This window comes from Oncorhynchus gorbuscha, linkage group LG14 (genome assembly GCF_021184085.1).
Source record: "Oncorhynchus gorbuscha isolate QuinsamMale2020 ecotype Even-year linkage group LG14, OgorEven_v1.0, whole genome shotgun sequence".
Taxonomy (NCBI): domain Eukaryota; kingdom Metazoa; phylum Chordata; class Actinopteri; order Salmoniformes; family Salmonidae; genus Oncorhynchus; species Oncorhynchus gorbuscha.
This window is the reverse complement of record NC_060186.1, coordinates 78,376,877-78,401,822: the sequence shown is the minus strand read 5'-3', so window position 1 is coordinate 78,401,822 and position 24,946 is coordinate 78,376,877. Positions and strand designations below refer to the sequence as shown.

Below are 24,946 nucleotides of genomic sequence, written 5' to 3'. Positions count from 1 at the left end.
AATGTTCTCAACTGACTGTTCTGTGTGACAGGGTCACACACTAAACCCATCCATTCATCCCTCTCTCTCTCTCTCTCAGAACTATTAGTAAGAGACCACAGCTGCTCTGCCAATGCATTGCACAAGGAAAGGGGTTCAGGGTAACGCGGTGATGAAGGAGCATGAGAACCATAGAAATAACATTCTATTCTAGAATCATGTCTCTGATGAGAACCATAGAAATAACATTCTATTCTAGAATCATGTCTCTGATGAGAACCATAGAAATAACATTCTATTCTAGAATCATGTCTCTGATGAGAACCATATAAACGCACTGCTACTGCTGCTCCCAGGCAGGGTTGAGGTTAGTGATGGTGGGATCAGGGCTCGTGGCACCATGTTGGGGAAAGGTCTAGAAAACCAGCCTGTGACGAGGACAGGGTACACTGGGGCTGTGACGAGGACAGGGTACACTGGGGCCGTGACGAGGACAGGGTACACTGGGGCCGTGACGAGGACAGGGTACACTGGGGCCGTGACGAGGACAGGGCAGGGTACGCTGGGGCTGTGACGAGGACAGGGCACACTGGGGCCGTGACGAGGACAGGGCAGGGTACGCTGGGGCTGTGACGAGGACAGGGCAGGGTACGCTGGGGCTGTGACGAGGACAGGGCAGGGTACACTGGGGCTGTGACGAGGACAGGGTACACTGGGGCTGTGACGAGGACAGGGTACACTGGGGCCGTGACGAGGACAGGGCAGGGTACGCTGGGGCTGTGACGAGGACAGGGCAGGGTACGCTGGGGCTGTGACGAGGACAGGGCAGGGTACGCTGGGGCTGTGACGAGGACAGGGCAGGGTACGCTGGGGCTGTGACGAGGACAGGGCAGGGTACGCTGGGGCTGTGACGAGGACAGGGCACACTGGGGCTGTGACGAGGACAGGGTACACTGGGGCTGTGACGAGGACAGGGTACACTGGGGCTGTGACGAGGACAGGGTACACTGGGGCTGTGACGAGGACAGGGTACACTGGGGCTGTGACGAGGACAGGGTACACTGGGGCTGTGACGAGGACAGGGTACACTGGGGCTGTGACGAGGACAGGGTACACTGGGGCTGTGACGAGGACAGGGTACACTGATCCAGTAACCACCTCACCAGTCATTGTTCAGTAACCCCCTCCCCTCATTCAGTCATCCATCCAGTAACCCCCTCCCCTCATTCAGTCATCCATCCAGTAACCCCCTCCCCTCTTCCCCCTGTTCAGTCATCCATCCAGTAACCCCCTCCCCTCATTCAGTCAGCCATCCAGTAACCCCCTCCCCTCATTCAGTCATCCATCCAGTAACCCCCTCCCCTCATTCAGTAATCCATCCAGTAACCCCCTCCCCTCTTCCCCCTCCCCCTGCTCAGTAACCCCTCCCCTCATTCAGTCATTCATCCAGTAACCCCCTCCACCTGCTCAGTAACCCCTCCCCTCATTCAGTCATTCATCCAGTAACCCCCTCCCCTCTTCCCCCTCCCCTCATTCAGTCATTCATCCAGTAACCCCCTCCCCTCTTTCAGTCATCCATCCAGTAACCCCCACCCCTCTTCCCCCTCCCCCTGCTCAGTAATCCCCTCCCCTCATTCAGTCATCCATCCAGTAACCCCCTCCCCTCCTCCCACTCCCCCTGCTCAGTAACCCCTCCCCTCATTCAGTAATCCATCCAGTAACCCCTCCCTCATTCAGTCATTCATCCAGTAACCCCTCCCCTCTTCCCCCTCCCCTCATTCAGTCATGCATCCAGTAACCCCCTCCCCTCATTCAGGCATTCATCCAGTAACCCCCTCCCCTCATACAATCATCCACCCAGTAACACCCTCCCCTGTTCAATCATCCACGCAGTAACCCCCTCCCCTTGTTCAGTCATCCACGCAGTAATAACCCCCTCCCCTTGTTCAGTCATCCACCCAGTAACCCCTCCCCTGTTCAGTCATCCATCCAGTAACCCCCTCCCCCAGTTCAGTCATCCATCCAGTAACCCCTCCCCTCATTCAGTCATCCATCCAGTAACCCCCTCCCCCTCATTCAGTCATCCATCCAGTAACCCCCTCCCCCTGTTCAGTCATCCATCCAGTAATCCCCTCCCCTCATTCAGTCATCCATCCAGTAACCCCCTCCCCTGTTCAGTCATCCATCCAGTAACCCCTCCCCCAGTTCAGTCATCCATCCAGTAACCCCCCCCCCTCATTCATCCAGTAATCCCCTCCCCTCATTCAGTCATTCATCCAGTAACCCCCTCCCCTGCTCAGTAACCCCCTCCCTCATTGTCATTCATCCAGTAACCCCCTCCCCTCATTCAGTCATTCATCCAGTAACCCCCTCCCCTCTTCCCCCTCCCCTCATTCAGTCATCCATCCAGTAACCCCCTCCCCTCATTCAGTCATTCATCCAGTAACCCCTCCCCTCATTCAGTCATTCATCCAGTAACCCCTCCCCTCCCCCCTCCCCTCATTCAGTCATCCATCCAGTAACCCCCTCCCTTCCCCCTCCCCTTGTTCAGTCATCCACGCAGTACCCCCCTCCCCTTGTTCAGTCATCCATCCAGTAACCCCCTCCCCTGTTCAGTCATCCATCCAGTAACCCCCTCCCCCAGTTCAGTCATCCATCCAGTAACCCCTCCCCTCATTCAGTCATCCATCCAGTAACCCCCTCCCCTGTTCAGTCATCCATCCAGTAACCCCCTCCCCCAGTTCAGTAACCCCCCTCATTCATCCAGTAATCCCCCCCTCATTCAGTCATTCATCCAGTAACCCCTCCCCTGCTCAGTAACCCCCTCCCCTCATTGTCATTCATCCAGTAACCCCTCCCCTCATTCAGTCATTCCATCCAGTAACCCCTCCCCTCTTCCCCCTCCCCTCATTCAGTCATCCATCCAGTAACCCCTCCCCTCATTCAGTCATTCATCCAGTAACCCCTCCCCTCATTCAGTCATTCATCCAGTAACCCCCTCCCCTCTTCCCCCTCCCTCATTCAGTCATCCATCCAGTAACCCCTCCCCTCTTCCCCCTCCCCTTGTTCAGTCATCCACGCAGTACCCCCTCCCCTTGTTCAGTCATCCACCCAGTAACCCCCTCCCCTGTTCAGTCATCCATCCAGTAACCCCTCCCCCAGTTCAGTCATCCATCCAGTAACCCCTCCCCCCTCATTCAGTCATCCATCCAGTAACCCCCTCCCCTCATTCAGTCATCCATCCAGTAACCCCCTCCCCCTGTTCAGTCATCCATCCAGTAATCCCCTCCCCTCATTCAGTCATCCATCCAGTAACCCCCTCCCCCTGTTCAGTCATCCATCCAGTAACCCCTCCCCCAGTTCAGTCATCCATCCAGTAACCCCCCTCATTCATCCAGTAATCCCCTCCTCTCATTCAGTCATTCATCCAGTAACCCCCTCCCCTGCTCAGTAACCCCCTCCCCCCTCATTGTCATTCATCCAGTAACCCCCTCCCCTCATTCAGTCATTCATCCAGTAACCCCCTCCCCTCATTCAGTCATCCATCCAGTAACCCCCTCCCCTCATTCAGTCATTCATCCAGTAACCCCTCCCCTCATTCAGTCATTCATCCAGTAACCCCCTCCCCTCTTCCCCCTCCCCTCATTCAGTCATCCATCCAGTAACCCCCTCCCCTCTTCCCCCTCCCCTCATTCAGTCATCCATCCAGTAACCCCCTCCCCTCTTCCCCCTCCCCTCATTCAGTCATCCATCCAGTAACCCCCTCCCCCTGCTCAGTAACCCCCTCCCCCTCATTGTCATTCATCCAGTAACCACCTCCCCTCATTCAGTCATTCATCCAGTAACCCCCTCCCCGTGTTCAGTCATCATCCAGGGCCTCTGTCTTGATGTCGCTGGGCACCCCTCCGGTCCGGGAAAGAGCCAGGATGGTGTGGTTGACTGCTGCCATCTCAACGGCCAGAGAGATGGGGTCCTGGTGGTCTCCATGGCCTGGACCATCATCCTAGGAGGAGGAGGGGAGAGCTCATCCATATGGAAAGATAGTACACCTTTTATCCTTGTAATGGCTGACTTCTGTGGCAGCATTGGCAGTGCATTTTTAAAAAGTAGTCCATCTCCATTTTAAAGTAGTCAATTTATTGTTCTAGTTCTATTAGTGTACTGGCAGTGTGTACATCAACTAAAATGGTGCACACCACCACCTACTGTGCTGCAGTGTATCGTCTTAACAGGTACAGAGCCAAGGTTACCTGCAGTGTATCGTCTTAACAGGTACAGAGCCAAGGTTACCTGCAGTGTATCGTCTTAACAGCTACAGAGCCAAGGTTACCTGCAGTGTATTGTCTTAGGTATGGAAACTTTGCTCAGGAGTATAATTCATTGGCTGACAGATCCTGACGACCTGGATGGAATCCTGTGACCCTTCCTTAACTATCTTGTCAATATAATTGCTATGGGTTAAGTGACTGCCCCAATGGAGAGATCTGGTAGGACCATTCTGTGAACAACAGGCACAACGCCAATATAAAGTACATTTTTTTTTATTTTTTAAAGTTGACGAAATTCCACGCATGTCCACTTATATCAGTACATTTGTACCAACCTAACCATGACCAGCTTCTATTGAGTCAAATACGCTTCAAGTGGAAAATATTGGCAATACACATTTATGTTGACTACATTCAACACTTATGGACAACAATTTCTCACTTTGTGGTCATATTTTTGTGTGGACAGATTTGGGGCGGAGTAAACCCCTCTCGCTTCTCCTCGCCCTCTCTGCCCATAGCAGAGAGGAAGCAAGGGGCGACAGGTAGCCTAGTGGTTAGAGCATTTGGCCAGTAACCGAAAGGTTGCGAGATCAAATCCCCGAGCTGACAAGGAAAATAAGAATTTGTTCTTAACTGACATGCCTAGTTAAACATTTTTTAATTTTATTTTTAATATATATATTTTTTAAAATAGGTTGACTGCCCCTACTGTTTTTCTTTGGTACTGCAGTTTAACTGACACGGACACAGAGAAGTCAGATTTGAAAACTCTTAATAAGACACTTCAGTCATGGCCTTTGTGCAAAACAAAATAAAAACATCCATTGAATTATTCAAATAATTGTCGCTGCTCCTTGTGCGCGCCGAGTGCTAGTGTGCATGTGATGTTGGTCTGTACAAAGCAGGATGCAACCCGGATCTAGACGATGCATGAATCGGCTGCTCCTTGTGCTCCCCGAGTGCTAGTGTGCATGTGATGTTGGTCTGTACAAAGCAGGATGCAACCCGGATCTAGACGATGCATGAATCGGCTGCTCCTTGTGCTCCCAGAGTGCTACTGTGCATGTGATGTTGGTCTGTACAAAGCAGGATGCAACCCGGATCTAGACGATGCATGAATCGGCTGCTCCTTGTGCTCCCCGAGTGCTACTGTGCATGTGATGTTGGTCTGTATGCAAAGCAAAGCAGGATGCAACCCGGATCTAGACGATGCATGAATCTGCTGCTCCTTGTGCTCCCTCCCCGAGTGCTACTGTGCATGTGATGTTGGTCTGTACAAAGCTGGATGCAACCCGGATCTAGACGATGCATGAATCGGCTGCTCCTTGTGCTCCCCTACTGAGTGCTACTGTGCATGTGATGTTGGTCTGTACAAAGCAGGATGCAACCCGGATCTAGACGATGCATGAATCGGCTGCTCCTTGTGCTCCCGAGTGCTACTGTGCATGTGATGTTGTTCTGTACAAAGCAGGATGCAACCCGGATCTAGACGATGCATGAATGAATCGGCTGCTCCTTGTGCTCCCCGAGTGCTACTGTGCATGTGATGTTGTTCTGTACAAAGCAGGATGCAACCCGGATCTAGACGATGCATGAATCGGCTGCTCCTTGTGCTCCCCGAGTGCTACTGTGCATGTGATGTTGTTCTGTACAAAGCAGGATGCAACCCGGATCTAGACGATGCATGAATCGGCTCCTTGTGCTCCCCGAGTGCTCCTTGTGCTCCCCATGAATCGAGTGCTACTGTGCATGTGATGTTGTTCTGTACAAAGCAGGATGCAACCCGGATCTAGACGATGCATGAATCGGCTGCTCCTTGTGCTCCCCGAGTGCTACTGTGCATGTGATGTTGGTCTGTACAAAGCAGGATGCAACCCGGATCTAGACGATGCATGAATCGGCTGCTCCTTGTGCTCCCCGAGTGCTACTGTGCATGTGATGTTGGTCTGTACAAAGCAGGATGCAACCCGGATCTAGACGATGCATGAATCGGCTGCTCCTTGTGCTCCCTGTGCATGAGTGCTACTGTGCATGTGATGTTGTTCTGTACAAAGCAGGATGCAACCCGGATCTAGACGATGCATGAATCGGCTGCTCCTTGTGCTCCCCGAGTGCTACTGTGCATGTGATGTTGTTCTGTACAAAGCAGGATGCAACCCGGATCTAGACGATGCATGAATCGGCTGCTCCTTGTGCTCCCCGAGTGCTACTGTGCATGTGATGTTGTTCTGTACAAAGCAGGATGCAACGCGGATCTAGACGATGCATGAATCGGCTGCTCCTTGTGCTCCCCGAGTGCTACTGTGCATGTGATGTTGTTCTGTACAAAGCAGGATGCAACCCGGATCTAGACGATGCATGAATTGGCTGCTCCTTGTGCTCCCCGAGTGCTACTGTGCATGTGATGTTGTTCTGTACAAAGCAGGATGCAACCCGGATCTAGACGATGCATGAATCGGTGTAAGCAAACCAGAGTAGATTTCCTTGAAAACGGGCGGACATTTTGGACACAGTCTCCAGTTCTTATTGTACCTCAGTGGTCCCACCCACATGACTACTTCAAAATGGAGATGGCCCTAGTAGTGACTACGGTAATCTGAGCATATTGACTGGGGGGGGGGGGGAATGCTGCCCATCTAACATGGTGGAACTCTGGGAGGGGGAACAGGCGGAGGCAGAGATGTAGTTAACCAATAATACACGAGGCCATGTGTTATGACATTTCTATCATGGCTGTGACGTGGTCATAGCTACGAGGCGAAGCCGAGCGGCATAGAGTCGTAGACCACCGCAGCCGTGATAAAAATGTCATAACACATGGATGTGTGTATTATTGCTTTTATACAACGGGGTTAGCACAAATAAAAAAGAGTTGTTCCAAAACCATACATTTTTCAACAAAACACAATGCTACATTCACGAACACTGGTTGTCAAGTGGAATTTTAGACGTTCTCCGGTCGTTAGTTCTATTCCTATCGACTGCCATGTAAAGCAAAACCACCCAAGAATTGGCTGATAGTTCCAGAACTTTGCAGGTTGCTATCGGAAACCAAAATGGTTGCTATGGAAGCTCTTCCCCCCTTGCTAGCTAGCCAACTACACAGCTAACACAATGACTTCAGACTGAAGATAGCAAGACAGCAAACTAGCTGCTTTTCGTTTCAGTTAAAAAAATAAAAAATACATGTCTTTATAAAAATGACGCTGATTCATGATTGACTGGCTGAAACAATGTCTCGTCCCAACTCACAATACCATTATTATAGGACACAGTGGAGTTTGAATTTTAATATTTGCAACATTGTTGCAAATGTCAAGACGGTTTTTACAGTGGTGATCAAGTTTATAAATCGCTACGCTCGGCATATGAGACATACCTGTCCCTGGTCCTGGCTGCATACCTGGTCCTGGCTGCATACCTGGTCCTGGCTGCATACCTGTCCCTGGTCCTGGCTGCATACCTGTCCCTGGTCCTGGCTGCATACCTGTCCCTGGTCCTGGCTGCATACCTGTCCCTGGTCCTGGCTGCATACCTGTCCCTGGTCCTGGCTGCATACCTGGTCCTGGCTGCATACCTGTCCCTGGTCCTGGCTGCATACCTGTCCCTGGTCCTGGCTGCATACCTGTCCCTGGTCCTGGCTGCATACTTGTCCCTGGTCCTGGCTGCATACCTGTCCCTGGTCCTGGCTGCATACCTGTCCCTGGTCCTGGCTGCATACCTGTCCCTGGTCCTGGCTGCATACCTGTGTGGGTGAAGTGGGCTCCAGCCTGTAGAAGCCAAAGGGTCTGGCCATGGGTCTCTTGTCGAAGTAGGGCAGGTCACAGGCCTGTTCTGTGTAGTCGCCTCCATCGATGTCGTCGCTGTTGGAATGTCCTCCAGGACTCTGAACGTCTATCCCATGGCTCTCCAAGATCGTGGCTTCTTGAGAAAAACAGAATATATTTCATGATGTGCCAAATCTTGACTTATTATAGGGTAAACATTATAATAAGCCGCCTAATATTTGTAGCCATAGGTGATAATATCTTTCTAGGAACAGTCGTCAGTATTGTGGGGGGCAGCAGGTAGCCTAGTGCCTAGAGCGTTGGGCCAGTATCCGAAAGGTAGCTAGATAGAATCCCAACGCTGACAAGGTACAAATCTGTTGTTCTGCCCCTAAACAAGGCAGTTAAACCCACTGTTCCCTGGAAGGCCGTCAATGTAATAAATGTTAAGTTAAATAAATTAAAAACAAATACAAAAATTGTGGAATCGTTATAATGTTAATGTAAGAGTTGGACGGAGAACACTGATCTGCGAACAGTTCTTCCTTTCTTTCTCTCCAATCAGTATTCACACATGCCTCAACGACTCACTGCTGAAACATTCTCTCTGCATGGTGTTTTGGGAAACTTATGTTACGTCTTCAGGGCCGTTGTAGGAAAGACGCATTGTTGAAACACTCCTAATCCGACGTTCCAGCACTATCGAGAAACCGAGCCCTCGTTCTTTGTCTTTATTACAACAGATACCCAGCCTCAAGCCCAGCGCCCCCAATATTAGCCCAGCGCCCCCAATATTAGCCCAGCGTCCCCAATATTAGCCCAGCACCCCCAATATTAGCCCAGAGTCCACAAGCCCATGTTACCAATATTATCCCAGCATCCCCAATATTAGCCCAGCGCCCCCAATATTAGCCCAGCGCCCCCAATATTAGCCCAGCGCCCCCAATATTAGCCCAGCGCCCCCAATATTAGCCCAGCGCCTCCAATATTAGCCCAGCGCCCCCAATATTAGCCCAGCGCCCCAATATTAGCCCAGCTCCCCCAATATTAGCCCAGCTCCCCCAATATTAGCCCTGCGTCCCCAATATTAGCCCAGCGTGACCAATATTATCCCAGCTTCCCCAATATTAGCCCAGCTTCCCCAATATTAGCCCTGCGTCCACAAGCCCATGTTACCAATATTATCCCAGCATCCCCAATATTAGCCCAGCGCCCACAATATTAGCCCAGCGCCCACAATATTAGCCCAGCACCCACAATATTAGCCCAGCGCCCACAATATTAGCCCTGCGTCCCCAATATTAGCCCAGCTTCCCCAATATTAGCCCAGCGTCCACAAGCCCATGTTACCAATATTATCCCAGCATCCCCAATATTAGCCCAGCGTGACCAATATTAGCCCAGCGTGACCAATATTAGCCCAGCGTGACCAATATTAGCCCAGCTTCCCCAATATTAGCCCAGCTTCCCCAATATTAGCCCTGCGTCCACAAGCCCATGTTACCAATATTATCCCAGCATCCCCAATATTATCCCAGCGCCCACAATATTAGCCCAGCGCCCACAATATTAGCCCAGCGCCCACAATATTAGCCCAGCGCCCACAATATTAGCCCAGCGTCCACAAGCCCATGTTACCAATATTATCCCAGCATCCCCAATATTAGCCCAGCGTGCCCAATATTAGCCCAGCGTGCCCAATATTAGCCAAGCTTCCCCAATATTAGCCCAGCGTCCACAAGCCCATGTTACCAATATTATCCCAGCATCCCCAATATTAGCCCAGCGTGACCAATATTAGCCCAGCGTGACCAATATTAGCCCAGCGTGACCAATATTAGCCCAGCGTGCCCAATATTAGCCCAGCTTCCCCAATATTAGCCCAGCGTGACCAATATTAGCCCAGCTTCCCCAATATTAGCCCAGCGTGCCCAATATTAGCCCAGCTCCCCCAATATTAGCCCAGCGTCCCCAATATTAGCCCAGCGTCCACAAGCCCATGTTACCAATATTATCCCAGCTTCCCCAATATTAGCCCAGCGTCCACAAGCCCATGTTACCAATATTATCCCAGCATCCCCAATATTAGCCCAGCGCCCACAATATCAGCCCAGCGCCCACAATATTAGCCCAGCGCCCAAAATATTAGCCCAGCGCCCACAATATTAGCCCAGCGTCCACAAGCCCATGTTACCAATATTATCCCAGCATCCCCAATATTAGCCCAGCGTGACCAATATTAGCCCAGCGTGCCCAATATTAGCCAAGCTTCCCCAATATTAGCCAAGCTTCCCCAATATTAGCCCAGCGTCCACAAGCCCATGTTACCAATATTATCCCAGCATCCCCAATATTAGCCCAGCGTGACCAATATTAGCCCAGCGTGACCAATATTAGCCCAGCGTGACCAATATTAGCCCAGCGTGCCCAATATTAGCCCAGCTTCCCCAATATTAGCCCAGCGTGACCAATATTAGCCCAGCTTCCCCAATATTAGCCCAGCGTGCCCAATATTAGCCCAGCTCCCCCAATATTAGCCCAGCGTGCCCAATATTAGCCCAGCTTCCCCAATATTAGCCCAGCGTCCACAAGCCCATGTTACCAATATTATCCCAGCTTCCCCAATATTAGCCCAGCGTCCACAAGCCCATGTTACCAATATTATCCCAGCATCCCCAATATTATCCCAGCATCCCCAATATTAGCCCAGCGCCCACAATATTAGCCCAGCGCCCACAATATTAGCCCAGCGCCCACAATATTAGCCCAGCGCCCACAATATTAGCCCAGCGCCCACAATATTAGCCCAGCGCCCACAATATTAGCCCAGCGCCCACAATATTAGCCCAGCGTCCACAAGCCCATGTTACCAATATTATCCCAGCATCCCCAATATTAGCCCAGCGTGCCCAATATTAGCCCAGCGTCCCCAATATTAGCCCAGCTTCCCCAATATTAGCCCAGCGCCCCCAATATTAGCCCAGCTTCCCCAATATTAGCCCAGCATCCACAAGCCCATGTTACCAATATTATCCCAGCGTCCCCAATATTAGCCCAGCATCCCCAATATTAGCCCAGCTTCCCCAATATTAGCCCAGCTTCCCCAATATTAGCCCAGCTTCCCCAATATTAGCCCAGCTCCCCCAATATTAGCCCAGCTCCCCCAATATTAGCCCAGCTCCCCCAATATTAGCCCAGCTCCCCCAATATTAGCCCAGCTCCCCCAATATTAGCCAAGCATTACCAATATTAGCCCGTCTCTTGATCTCCTTGCGTCGGTTGGCAAACCAGTTGTAGACTTTGAGGGATGTGACTCTCTCCAGATCCGAAAGCTTCTTCCCTGGAATAAAACAGTCCACAGTTTAGTATTGCGTATAGTAAAGTATATTCCTTTGGGCAAAATATGCCGATTTGTTTATTTTTTTTTAACAATTAAAAAAAGAAAAGCAGAGCAGCTCACAATCAGTGCATTCAACTTAAGGTAGCTAGGTAAGACCGATACAATGCCTGTGATACGAGGTTGGTAAAGTAAAACATTGACTCAACAAAGCAGCTATCAGCAAAATCAGGTCCTAGTAAGAAAAGAGGTGCATGAGAACAAGAAAAGCCAGGAGAACGGCAAGATGGACAGAAGGAAATACCTGGTTTCTGGATGACCGCGTTGCAGGCGTTGGCGATCTCCTCTCTCTTGGCTTCGTCAGGGTACTGGTTGTCATTGAAGTAGCTGAGGAGAAGAGGTGGTTGTCATGGCAAAACATAGGATTTAGGTAGTATTCCAAATGGTACCCTATTATCACCTCTCTCCTCCTCAAAACCCATTGGATGAGATGGAAGAGAGGCCGCAAGGTTGAGATTCTCCCCTATGTAGTGCACTACTTTTGACAAGGGCCCTCTCCTCACATCTCCTGCCCAATCGCCTCGCACAACTAGTAATCTCCCCACCCCCCCCTCTCCCCCATCCCTCCCTCCCCCTCTCTCTCCCCTCATCCCTCCCCCTCTCTCTCATCCGTCTCCCCTCACCCCCTCTCCACTCATCCCTCTCCCCTCATCCCTCCCCCTAACCCCTCTCCCCTCCCCTCCCCCTAACCCCTCTCCCTCATCCCTCCCCCTAACCCCTCTCCCCTCATCCCTCCCCCTAACCCCTCTCCCCTCATCCCTCCCCTAACCTCTCTCCCCTCATCCCTCCCCCTAACCCCTCTCCCTCATCCCTCCCCCTAACCCCTCTCCCCTCATCCCTCCCCTAACCCCTCTCCCCTCATCCCTCCCCTAACCCCTCCCCCTAATCCTCTCCCTCATCCCTCCCCCTAACCTCTCATCCCCCCCTAACCTCTCATCCCTCCCCCTAACCTCTCATCCCTCCCCCTAACCTCTCATCCCTCCCCTAACCTCTCATCCCTCCCCCTAACCTCTCTCCCCTCATCCCTCCCCTAAACTCTCTCCCCTCATCCCTCCCCTAAACTCTCTCCCCTCATCCCTCCTCCTAACCCCTCCCCTAACCTCTCCCCTCATCCCTCCCCTAACCTCTCTCCCCTCATCCCTCCCCTAACCTCTCTCCCCTCATCCCTCCCCCTAACCTCTCTCCCCTCATCCCTCTCTCTCCCCCTAACCTCTCCATCACAGCCAGACATTCCTTCCTCCAGGTAAAGCGACTCCCACGCCGAAGCCGGAAGCTCCCGGGGGCGGTGCTTATAGGGGGTGGGGTCTGTCTCCACTCCATCTCCTCCAGAGCCATGGGGGCAGGGCACATGTTTAGAGTGGCACCTGGAGGAGCCAATAGAGAGAAATCATTAAGTTAGAACTTTTTAACATGTCTCATATTCACTAGACACCAAATGGAACCAAAAGGGCTGAAATGGTTTTAGTTTAGAGCCAGACCAGACAGACAGACAGACAGGTAGGTAGGTAGGTGTACCTGGGGTAGTTTTCTCTAGCTGGTACCAGCGGTAGAAAGCTCTCTTCTTCTGTTCGCTGAGGTCAGAGCCGTGCTGGAGCAACCAATGAGAGATCCTGCTCTGACTGATACCTGGAAGCACACAGGCACCACACAGTTAAAAACAGCAGTCTTACCAGGCAATAAACACAGAGACTTAACAAATCAAAATCAAATCAAATTTTATTTGTCACATACACATGGTTAGCAGATGTTAATGCGAGTGTAGCGAAATGCTTGTGCTTCTAGTTCCGACAATGCCGTGATAACCAACAAGTAATCTAACTAACAATTCCAAAACTACTGTCTAATACACAGTGTAAGGGGATAAGGAACATGTACATAAGGATATATGAATGAGTGATGGTACAGAGCAGCATACAGTAGATGGTATCGAGTACAGTATATACATATGAGATGAGTGTGTAGACAAAGTAAACAAAGTGGCATAGTTAAAGTGGCTAGTGATACATGTATTATAAGGATGCAGTCGATGATGTAGAGTACAGTATATACATATGCATATGAGATTAATAATGTAGGGTAAGTAACATTATATAAGGTAGCATTGTTTAAAGTGGCTAGTGATATATTTACATCATTTCCCATCAATTCCCATTATTAAAGTGGCTGGAGTTGGGTCAGTGTCAATGACAGTGTGTTGGCAGCAGCCACTCAATGTTAGTGGTGGCTGTTTAACAGTCTGATGGCCTTGAGATAGAAGCTGTTTTTCAGTCTCTCGGTCCCAGCTTTGATGCACCTGTACTGACCTCGCCTTCTGGATGATAGCGGGGTGAACAGGCAGTGGTTCGGGTGGTTGATGTCCTTGATGATCTTTATGGCCTTCCTGTAACATCGGGTGGTGTAGGTGTCCTGGAGGGCAGGTAGTTTGCCCCCGGTGATGCGTTGTGCAGACCTCACTACCCTCTGGAGAGCCTTACGGTTGAGGGCGGAGCAGTTGCCGTACCAGGCGGTGATACAGCCCACCAGGATGCTCTCGATTGTGCATCTGTAGAAGTTTGTGAGTGCTTTTGGTGACAAGCCGAATTTCTTCAGCCTCCTGAGGTTGAAGAGGCGCTGCTGCGCATTCTTCACGACGCTGTCAGTGTGAGTGGACCAATTCAGTTTGTCTGTGATGTGTATGCCGAGGAACTTAAAACTTGCTACCCTCTCCACTACTGTTCCATCGATGTGGATAGGGGGTGTTCCCTCTGCTGTTTCCTGAAGTCCACAATCATCTCCTTAGTTTTGTTGACGTTGAGTGTGAGGTTACATACAGCAAAGAGAATTGTAGCCTACATATACGCATTACTAATGTAGCTATCACTGTACTGCATATAGATATACACACTAAACCCAATTGAGATGGTTTGGGATGAGTTGGACTGCAGAGTGAAGGAAAAGCAGCCAACAAGTGCTCAGCATATGCGGGAACTCCTTCAAGACTGTTGGAAAAGCATTCCAGGTGAAGCTGGTTGAGAGAATGCTAAGACGGTGCAAAGCTGTCATGAAGGCAAAGGGTGGCTACTTTAAAGAATCTTATATAAAATATATTTTGATTAATTTAACACTTTGTTGGTTACTACATGATTCCGTATGTTTTATTTCATAGTTATGCCATCTTCACTATTATTCTACAATGTAGAAAATAGTAGAATGAAAAGAAAACCCTTGAATGAGTAGGTGTTTCCAAACTTTTGACTGGGACTGTAAATATATATATACACACACACACAATCACTAATGTAGCTATCACTGTACTGACTAAAAACACACTACTGTTCAAAAGTTTGTGGTCACTTAGAAATGTCATTGTTTTTTGACAGAAAAGCACATTTTTTTGTCCATTAAAATAACATAAAAATGATCAGAAATACAGTGTAGACATTGTTAATGTTGTAAATGACTATTGTAGCTGGAAATGGCTGATTTTTAATGGAATATCTACATAGGCGTACAGAGGCCCATTATCAGCAACCATCACTCCTGTGTTCCAATGGCACGTTGTGTTAACTAATCAAAGTTTTAAAAGGCTAATTGATCATTAGAAAACCCTTTTGCAATCATGTTAGCACAGCTGAAAAAACGGTGGTCCTGATTAAAGAAGCAATAAAACTGGCCTTCTTTAGACAAGTTGAGTATCTGGAGCATCAGCATTTGTGGGTTCGATTACAGGCTCAAAATGACCAGAAACAAAGCACTTTCTAAGTGACCCCAAACTTTGATCGGTAGTGTGTGTGTGTGTGTGTGTACACACACACACACACCTAATGTAGCTGTCACTGTACTGCCCTGCCCATATACTAAAATAGATGTCTGATGAAATAAAGGCTATTCAACTCAATCCTATGTCTGTTAGAGAGTTGATTGCTGTGTGAGGCTTGTCGTGCGAAGGGTTGTCAGTTATAGTGGAAGCTTCACGGTCTTACTGACCTGGGCCAACACAGAATGTGTGTGTGTCTTCACTGACCTGTGACCTGAGCAACCACAGCCTGAGAGATTCTCCTGTTTCCCAGAAAGGACTTGATCTCCTCCTTGACGATACTGCTGTCCCTCCTACACACACACACACACACACACACACACACACACACACACACACACACACACACACACACACACACACACACACACACACACACACACACACACACACACACACACACACACACACACACACACACGAAAAAACATAGTTATGTTCGCTTTGTAAAACATGGACCAGTGTGTTTTCTACTACCATGTAGTTCCGTTGTCCAATCAAAAATGCATCTTTTGACCAACCTCTAAGAAAACAAAACAATGGTCCAAACCTCATGTCTCTATCATAGTCCGTTCAAAAGGTATTGGAGTTGAACCCTTGTAGGAATTAGAATTAGGAAAACTAAAGTCAATGGAGGCCAGAGGAGGGAAGAAAAGTGGATCAACGTAAGTTGCGTCAGCGAGGCTAGATGCTGTGTGAGAACTACGGCTCCTGGTCACCTGACAGGTTCACTGTTAAACTGGTCATCTTTCTTCTCGATTCCGCACGACATAAAACTATATAGGAGGTAAGACAGACACTCAGTATTTGAGTTAGGAAAATTATGATTAAATGACTGAACAATAGTCTTATTTTAAATGAAATTGTAACTAAGTAAACTTATACTCTGTTTTATTATATCTGATTAACAATATGAGTTCATAAGAAGGGATTGTGTGACAGGACAAGGAGTAATTAAAGTTAACGAACACCATTCCAACTAGGAAGAAAGAAATGGGTTGTGGATTAAGTAAATAGATAAGGTAGTTAACCTATGGTTGAACCGACGAAACTGAGCTCTGAGGTGTTTTAGATAAGGCAGTGAGTGCATTCCTAGGTTTTCTGTTAATTAGAACTGTCAGCTAAGTGGTGATCGATAATGGTGAGGAGTCAAAAGTTCATTCAGTTGTGTTGTGTGTCTTGTGTATGTGCTCGTGAGTTGGAATGAACTTTGAATGAACTTTTAAAGTTCCCTTTGTCCCAGTCGAGAGGAGGGGATTCATTTTAGAAGCAATGAAATGACGTCATGTTATTGTATATAAACTGTTGCTCGTGGTAACGTGGCAGCGCGCTCCGAGAATAAATTCTGTTACCTATTATTGATAAGACTGGTCTCCGTCTATTTTATGCAAACAAGAATCTTTCAAATTCTCATAAAATAGATTTAAGGGAATTCAATTAATGAAAACATATTGGTAGGAATAAATTACAGTAACATTTACGCTTTTCTATATTAATTTCTGAGATTTCTCACAAAAAAACAAGCACATCTGTTAAATGGCAACGGAGTAATGAGCTTTTAATTTCCAAAGCCTGTTTAACTCAGCTCGTGTCACGCTCGTTGAACTTTAAAAACAACAACCACAAAATGAAAAAAAAAAACCTGCCAAGTTATGAGAAACCTGCACCGTTATAACAGAGCTTGGTGCTTATTATGGGATGTATTAGGTGACACAACACCAATTTATTTTTTTGCTGATATGTTTGAGAAAGATCCCACGGAACGATTCAGTAAATGAAGAATCTATATTTCTCTTGTTGAAATGGATTTTGTAATGTAAGGAAGTCAAATTTCATCTCCAAAGCCTGTTTTTCTGGACAGAGCGGGCGGACACCCTACGGACAGGCGGACACCCTACGGACAGGCGGACACCCTACGGACAGGCGGACACCCTACGGACAGGCGGACACCCTACGGACAGGCGGACACCCTACGGACAGGCGGACACCCTACGGACAGGCGGACACCCTACGGACAGGCGGACACCCTACGGACAGGCGGACACCCTACGGACAGGCGGACACCCTACGGACAGGCGGACACCCTACGGACAGGCGGACACCCTACGGACAGGCGGACACCCTACGGACAGGCGGACACTCTACCAGGCCGAGCGGACGGGCACCCTACCAGGCCCGAGCGGGCGGGCACCCTACCAGGCCCGAGCGGGCGGGCACCCTGCCAGGCCCGAGCGGGCGGGCACCCTACCAGGCCCGAGCGGGCGGGCACCCTACCAGGCCGAGCGGACGGACACCCTACCAGGCAGACACCCTACCAGGTGGAGCGGACGGACACCCTACCAGGCAGACACCCTACCAGGCGGAGCGGACGGACACCCTACCAGGCAGACACCCTACCAGGCAGAGCGGGCGGACACCCTACCAGGCGGAGTGCCCCACCTGTGCCCTCCTTGCCTACTGCAGTTTCCCTTCGTTGGGCTGAAAGTGGGGACCTGGTCTAGTAAAAGAGCCTGATCTGACGAGATGGAAGACGAGGTATACAGCAGTTGCTGTCCTGCAGGTGCTCACTATTCCACTACTCTCCATATTTCCCAGATCGAATGAGTCACGCCTCCTCCTCCCTTATTGAGGCGCAGCTAAAATTAGATAGACCCACAAAGAAAGACTGCTGCTTATCGACACTACGAGGATACGTCCCAAATAGCACCCTATTGCCTATATAGTGCACTACTTTAAACCAGAGCACTATGGCACCCTATTGCCTATATAGTGCACTACTTTAAGCCAGAGCACTATGGCACCCTATTGCCTATATAGTGCACTACTTTAAGCCAGAGCACTATGGCACCCTATTGCCTATATAGTGCACTACTTTAAACCAGAGCCCTATGGCACCCTATTGCCTATATAGTGCACTACTTTAAACCAGAGCACTATGGAACTTGTTCATAAGTAGTGCACTATATAGGGATTAGGATGACATCTGGGACAGGCTCTAAATCAGGAGGGAGGAGAATGGGAGGGTGGGTAGAGGAGGAGGGTGCATGGAGGAGGAGGAGGGTGAGTGAGTGGAGGAGGGTGGGTAGAGGAGGATGAGGAGGGTGGTGAGTGGAGGAGGAGGAGGAAGAGGGTGAGTGGAGGAGAAGGAGGAAGAGGGTGAGTGGAGGAGAATGGGTGGTGAGTGGAGGAAGAGGGTGAGGAGTAGGAGGGTGGTGAGTGGAGGATGAAGAGGGTGAGTGGAGGATGAAGAGGGTGAGTGGAGGATGAAGAGGGTGAGTGGAGGATGAAGAGGGTGAGTGGAGGAGGAAGAGGGTGAGTGGAGGAGGAAGGGTGGGTGAGTGGAGGAGGATGGGTGGTGAGTGGAGGAGGAAGAGGGTGAGTGGAGGAAGAAGAGGGTGAGTGGAGGAGGAAGAGGGTGAGTGGAGGAGGAAGGTGGTGAGTGGAGGAGGAAGAGGGTGAGTGGAGGAGGGAGGGTGAGTGGAGGAGGAAGAGGGTGAGTGGAGGAGGAAGAGGGTGAGTGGAGGAGGATGGGTGGTGAGTGGAGGAGGAAGAGGGTGAGTGGAGGAGGAGGGGTGAAGGAGGAGTGAGTGGAGGAGGAAGAGGATGAGTGGAGGAGGAAGAGGGTGAGTGGAGGAGGAAGAGGGTGAGTGGAGGAGGAAGAGGGTGAGTGGAGGAGGAAGAGGGTGAGTGGAGGAGGAGGAGGGTGAGTGGAGGAGGAAGAGGGTGAGTGGAGGAGGAAGAGGGTGAGTGGAGGAGGAAGAGGGTGAGTGGAGGAGGAAGAGGGTGAGTGGAGGAGGAAGAGGGTGAGTGGAGGAGGAAGAGGGTGAGTGGAGGAGGAGGAGGGTGAGTGGAGGAGGAGGAGGAGGGTGAGTGGAGGAGGAAGAGGGTGAGTGGAGGAGGAAGAGGGTGAGTGGAGGAGGAAGAGGGTGAGTGGAGGAGGAAGAGGGTGAGTGGAGGAGGAAGAGGGTGAGTGGAGGAGGAAGAGGGTGAGTGGAGGAGGATGAAGGTGCCAACAGCTAAACACAGCAGAGCTGAGAAAACAGAAGAAACAGGCATATTAAGGGGCGATCTGCAGTTTAAAAAGTACAAAAATGGATGCACCAATAGTAGACTCTTCCTTTAAGATAATATCCGTAGTATGGAGGATATAACGTGGGGGTGTGGAACGCAGCCCCATCTAACCAGGCAGCCCCATCCAACCAGGCAGCCCCATCCAACCAGGCAGCCCCATCCAACCAGGCAGCCCCATCCAACCAGGCAGCCCCATCCAACCAGGCAGCCCCATCCAACCAGGCAGCCCCATCCAACCAGGCAGCCCCATCCAACCAGGCAGCCCCATCCAACCAGGCAGCCCCATCCAAGCCAGGCAGCCCCATCCAACCAGGCAGCCCCATCCAACCAGGCAGCCCCATCCAACCAGGCAGCCCCATCCAACCAGGCAGCCCCATCCAACCAGGCAGCCCCATCCAACCAGGCAGCCCCATCCAACCAGGCAGCCCCATCCAACCAGGCAGCCCCAACCAACCACACAGCACCATCCATGTTTCTGAATGCTGCTTCCCTTACAGGACATTATGTAATCTAATGCACCTTCTAAGAGGAGGGGGCAGACATGGTAGCAGGGCTTTTTAACATTATAGTTACTGTTCAGCTTGTAACTCAACATATGCATACATCAAGAGACCTACGGGCAGGATGACTGTTCGCATACATTTTCATTTGGGCGACTTAATAATAGTTAGTCAATAGTGAAAGTGGTAGCCTAAACGTTTTCATGCTTTTTAAGTGTGTGAAAGACATGTGCATCTGTGACTGATACAGTCCTGATGGTGGACTGGTGTATAAACTGATATGATGGTGGACTGGTGTATAAACTGATATGATGGTGGACTGGTGTATAAACTGATATGATGGTGGACTGGTGTATAAACTGATACAGTCCTGATGGTGGTGGACTGGTGTATAAACTGATATGATGGTGGACTGGTGTATAAACTGATATGATGGTGGACAGTCCTGATGGTGGACTGGTGTATAAACTGATATAGTCCTGATGGTGGTGGACTGGTGTATAAACTGATATGATGGTGGACTGGTGTATAAACTGATATGATGGTGGACTGGTGTATAAACTGATATAGTCCTGATGGTGGTGGACTGGTGTATAAACTGATATGATGGTGGACTGGTGTATAAACTGATACAGTCCTGATGGTGGACTGGTGTATAAACTGATATGATGGTGGACTGGTGTATAAACTGATACAGTCCTGATGGTGGACTGGTGTATAAACTGATATGATGGTGGACTGGTGTATAAACTGATACGGTCCTGATGGTGGACTGGTGTATAAAATAACATATTGAATATGATCTCACACAGACTGAGTACCGGCCTGTTTAGCCATCATCACACAAAACTGCAAAGTTCAGAATTTCAGAGATATAAATATAGTTCTATTGACCCCAGCGTGACATCATCACTGACCTCATGAGCTCCTCCACCTTGTCATCAATGTCCAGCTCCTCCTCCGTGGCCTCGAACCCGAACGGCCTGCCGGCATCAGCGCTATTCATTGGGTACCGAGGCGGCGAGAGCTTCCCATTGGGCGTTGCCGCCAGGCTGTCCCGCCCCCCGTTCTGCACCATGGCGACCAGCGACACCGGGGACGAGAGGATGGCAGAGGGCGGGGGCGGGCCGGGTGGTGGGGAGGTGTCGTAGCCGTTGCTAGGCGACGGGGAGAGCCTCCCACGTGGAGGGAGGTACTGTGTCTGTGTGGCGGTAGAGTTGGTGGAGGATGAGGCCAGGGCCATGTTAACATTACTGCTTCCACCATTATTATGATTACTACTACAGGAAGAGGATGTTGTTGAGGAGGTGGTGGCGGCAGAAACAGAGGCAGTGTTGTTGTTGTTGTTGTTTGTGGTGGTGCTATTGGGGTCGGGCACAGAGCTATTTGCTCCTCCTCCGTAGGAGGAGGAGGTGCGACGACCGAACTTGTCCCCGTGCTCGCGGTCCAGCCGGTCTAGGGTGTCCAGGGCGTGGAGGATCTCCTGCTTGGTCATGCCCGTACGCCGCAGCCTCTGGAGCAAGTCGATCTGCTCGATGGTGAAGCGAGGCTCGTCTGTGTAATGAGACATCCTGGAGGAGAGGAGGAGGAAGGTACAGAGGTGGGGGAGAGGAGGAGGAGGGGGAGGAAGGGACAGAGGTGGGGGAGAGGGGGAGGAGGAAGAAGAGTGTGAGAGAAAAGGAATGAAAAAGTAAGAGAGAGGGGGAGTGGAGGTATGGAGGGAGAAAATAAATGAGGGAGCTTCTTTTGAGAACAGCAGACAATTCATGTAAAGTCACCTTGAAAGCAGCAGCAGATGCCGTCTCATAATCATTCTACTGCTTTAAGACCAATAATAAATGCACTTCCCCCACTGCATGGGTTTTCCATCGGCTAAACATTTCTCCGAATGGTTTTCCATAAGCATTTCACTGTGTTATAAGAAATCAATATCATCATAACCAGGCTGCGGCACATTTTCCATCTTCTGAAGCATTGGCTGGCAATGCATTCACTTCTGACCACTAGATACATGCTTGCACTTTACAGTAGATTTACTTTCAGTTCTAGAACCACCATACGACAGTAATCTGGAGCCTAATTCTATCTTCTCAAACCTGACAACTGATCTGTATGTAAATAAGTAAAATGGCCTTTTTTTCCCATAGTCTGCTGCCATGGCTAAGTAAACCAACACACCATTAAAATCTGTCCACTGCTAGCTACAGTCCAAAACAATTTCAAATCATGTTACCTGACTAACTTTTCTAATCTAGAGCCCATCAACTAGTAATAGAATAGGGACAATTATGAAAAGGTGTCAGTTGTTGTCTTTGAACAATTTGTTACAGGTATTCTTCCCGTTCTCTTAGTAGCCTAGACCAGCCGAGGCTCAAATCACTGCCTTTGTATTCATTACCTACCCACCTGAGCAGGAGATATTTACCCAGTTAACGGTTAACTAACAAAGCTGGGTAAACCAGAAGGAGAAAAAAGCTAACAAAAAGGTTAACTTCTAGTTAGACCACAAGACAAGGTGTGTGTGTGAGAGAGAGAGAGAGAGGGAGAGACTGTTATACAACTGTAATTTATCCTCAATTCTGACCAATGATGTGTATAAACCCAACATCGGTTGACCTAATCCTTCAGTTGTCTCCTCTGACAGATGGCATAGCCCTAGTTAGCAAACAACACCCTGGTCACCACACAGGCTCCTTGGTTTCTGCCCTTCCTTTAATGCAGTCTAGTATTTCAACTGTGGTGCTGCATATGTTTGTAAGGCTCTTTAGGTCTGTAAAAACAAAAAACATCTCTCATCATGGCATCAGCCACAAATAAGCGTTTAACAACTACATCTTGATTTAGTCATATAGGACATGGGTACGTCACGTAGCTGCATATTTCTGTGTAGTTTCAAGTACATTTACGAAAAAGCCCAAATTCAAACGCAAAGAATAATTTTTTTTTTTTTAATTCACACAGATAGGAACTTGTTTACATGAGTCATTCTGCAATGCATCATCGTTACCTTGCAGGGCAAAATGAGGTAAACAAAGGCCTTCGGGTGCACAACAAAACTGTTGTTGTTACGGTACTGAAAATAGAGCTGGTACTGGCTAGTAATTAGCAGACAGACAAAATAAAAATACTCCTTGCTAGTTTATTGGTAAGCTAGCAAATTCAAAATAATACATTTGACTTTACGCTATGCATTTTTTTGCTAACTTAGTTAATCAGACAACGGTTTCGGTTTAATTTAATGGGCTGGTTATTATTATTATTATTATTATTATAACCAGATTGCAAGATAGACAACTGTTAATCCACCATTAGAAAAAAAATGTATAGGCTAGTAGCTAACGTTTGCTTGCTTATATATATTAAAATCTCACCTTATGTTTAGCTGGCTATCTCGATGTGCCTCCGTACACTTGACCCTTTAATTATTGCACCACCACAAAAACAGCGTGTGGCGGTCGGGGAAAACCACATCGATCAACCACCAGCTAGTAGCAGGAGTGCCCGGCCCTTTTTTTTTATTACTAGATTTCAATCACAAGCGGACCGTTTGTCTTTTGTCTGACTGACAAACAGCCATATTGAAAGAGACACCTTGACGATAGTTACATGGGAGTTGTAGTTTAATTTTGGTCAGCGCGATAACAAGGAAATTTGACACAAACTACATGTCCTACCCGACAAAAGAGACTGGATCATTAAAGGTTCCTAGACATTTGGAAGTGTAGTTTATTAAGACGTAATAAAATTAAATTGTAAATAAAAACTTGGTAAAGATGTATAAGTATACAGTTTATTGTAACCACCATATTGATATAAAAAAAAGAGATTAGTGGTCATCCCATCGATTTCTTTAAAAAATGTCTAATTTCCATCTAGAAATAAAATGGAACATTCATACAGTCAGATCAGACTGAATGCACGTATAAAACATTTGAAAAATAATTAAAAACAAGCCCAATGTGCAATGTCTTAAACCCCTTAATACATTACATAAATACCCAAATCTGCATACAAAACAGAACCCATCCATCCACAGCAACTATAGTGAACAAAAATATAAACGCAAATAGCAACAATTTCAAAAATTACTTACAGTTCATATAAGGAAATGTGTCAATTGAAATAAATTGGTTAGACCCTCGTCTACAGATTTCACATTACTGGGCAGGAGCGCTGCCATGGGTGGGCGTAGGAAGCCATAGGCCCACCCACTTGAGAGCCAGTCCCACCCACTCAGAATTGGTTGTTTCCCCCGCCAACAAAAGGGTTTTCTTACAGACAGAAATACTCCTTAGTGGGCCTCCCGAGTGGCGCAGTGGTCTAAGGCGCCTGAGTCGTCACTCCAGACCCGGGTTCGATCCCAGGCTGTGTCGCAGCCGGCCGCGACCGGGAGACCCATGAAGCAGTGCACAATTGGCCCGGGTTAGGGGAGGGGTTAGCCGGCCGGGATGTCCTTGTCCCATCGCGCTCTAGAGACTCCTGTGGCGGAACCGGGCATATGCACGCTGACACGGTCGCCAGTTGTACGGCGTTTCCTCTGACACATTGTTGCGGCTGGCTCCCGGGTTAAGCGAACAGTGTGTCAAGAAGCAGTGGGGCAGGGTCATGTTTCGGAGGACGCATGGTTCTCGACCTTCACCTCTCTCAGATCTGTATGGCAGTTGCAGCGATGGGACAAGACTAACTACCAATTGTGGAGAAAAGGGGGTAAAAATAATATTTTAAAAAAGTTTAAATCAGCTGTCTGGTCTCAGACGATCCCGCAGGTGAAGAAGCCGGCTGGCGTGGTTACATGCGTTTGTGAGGCAGGTTGGACATACTGCTAAATTCTTTAAAACAACATTGAAGGTGGCTTATGGTAGAGAAATTAACATTAAATTCTCTGGCAACTGCTCTGGTGGACATTCCTGCAGTCAGCATGCCAATTGCACGCTCCTCAAAACTTGAGACATCTGTGGAATTGTGTGACAAAACTGCACATTTTATCCCCAGCACAAGGTGCACCTGTGTTATGGTCATATGATCAGCTTCTTGATATGCCACACCTGTCTGGTGGATGGATTATCTTGGCAAAGGAAAAATGCTCAGTAAATAGGGATGTAAAATGTGTGCACAAAATTTGAGAATAATAAGCTTTCTGAATATATGGATAATTTCTGGGATCA

General features: G+C 49.0%; 1 protein-coding gene across 2 annotated transcripts; it reads right to left on the bottom strand.

Annotated features, from left to right (window-relative positions):
- Nucleotides 1-3,773: 3,773 nt before the first annotated feature.
- On the bottom strand, nucleotides 3,774-24,480 carry hmbox1b (homeobox containing 1 b). Of its 2 annotated transcripts, none has more exons than XM_046299050.1 (9): nucleotides 23,153-24,480; nucleotides 20,699-21,352; nucleotides 15,418-15,503; nucleotides 12,930-13,040; nucleotides 12,625-12,778; nucleotides 11,659-11,741; nucleotides 11,262-11,357; nucleotides 7,996-8,174; nucleotides 3,774-3,982 (listed from the first exon to the last, which is right to left on the bottom strand). In XM_046299050.1, exons 2-9 carry the CDS (start codon nucleotides 21,349-21,351, stop codon nucleotides 3,839-3,841), a joined length of 1,506 nt encoding a protein of 501 aa, XP_046155006.1. In that variant the 5' UTR covers nucleotide 21,352; nucleotides 23,153-24,480; the 3' UTR covers nucleotides 3,774-3,838. The 2 variants fall into 2 exon arrangements, with proteins under 2 accessions (XP_046155006.1, XP_046155007.1); XM_046299051.1 differs by having other exon boundaries at nucleotides 7,996-8,171.
- Between the last annotated feature and the right edge of the window lie 466 nt (nucleotides 24,481-24,946).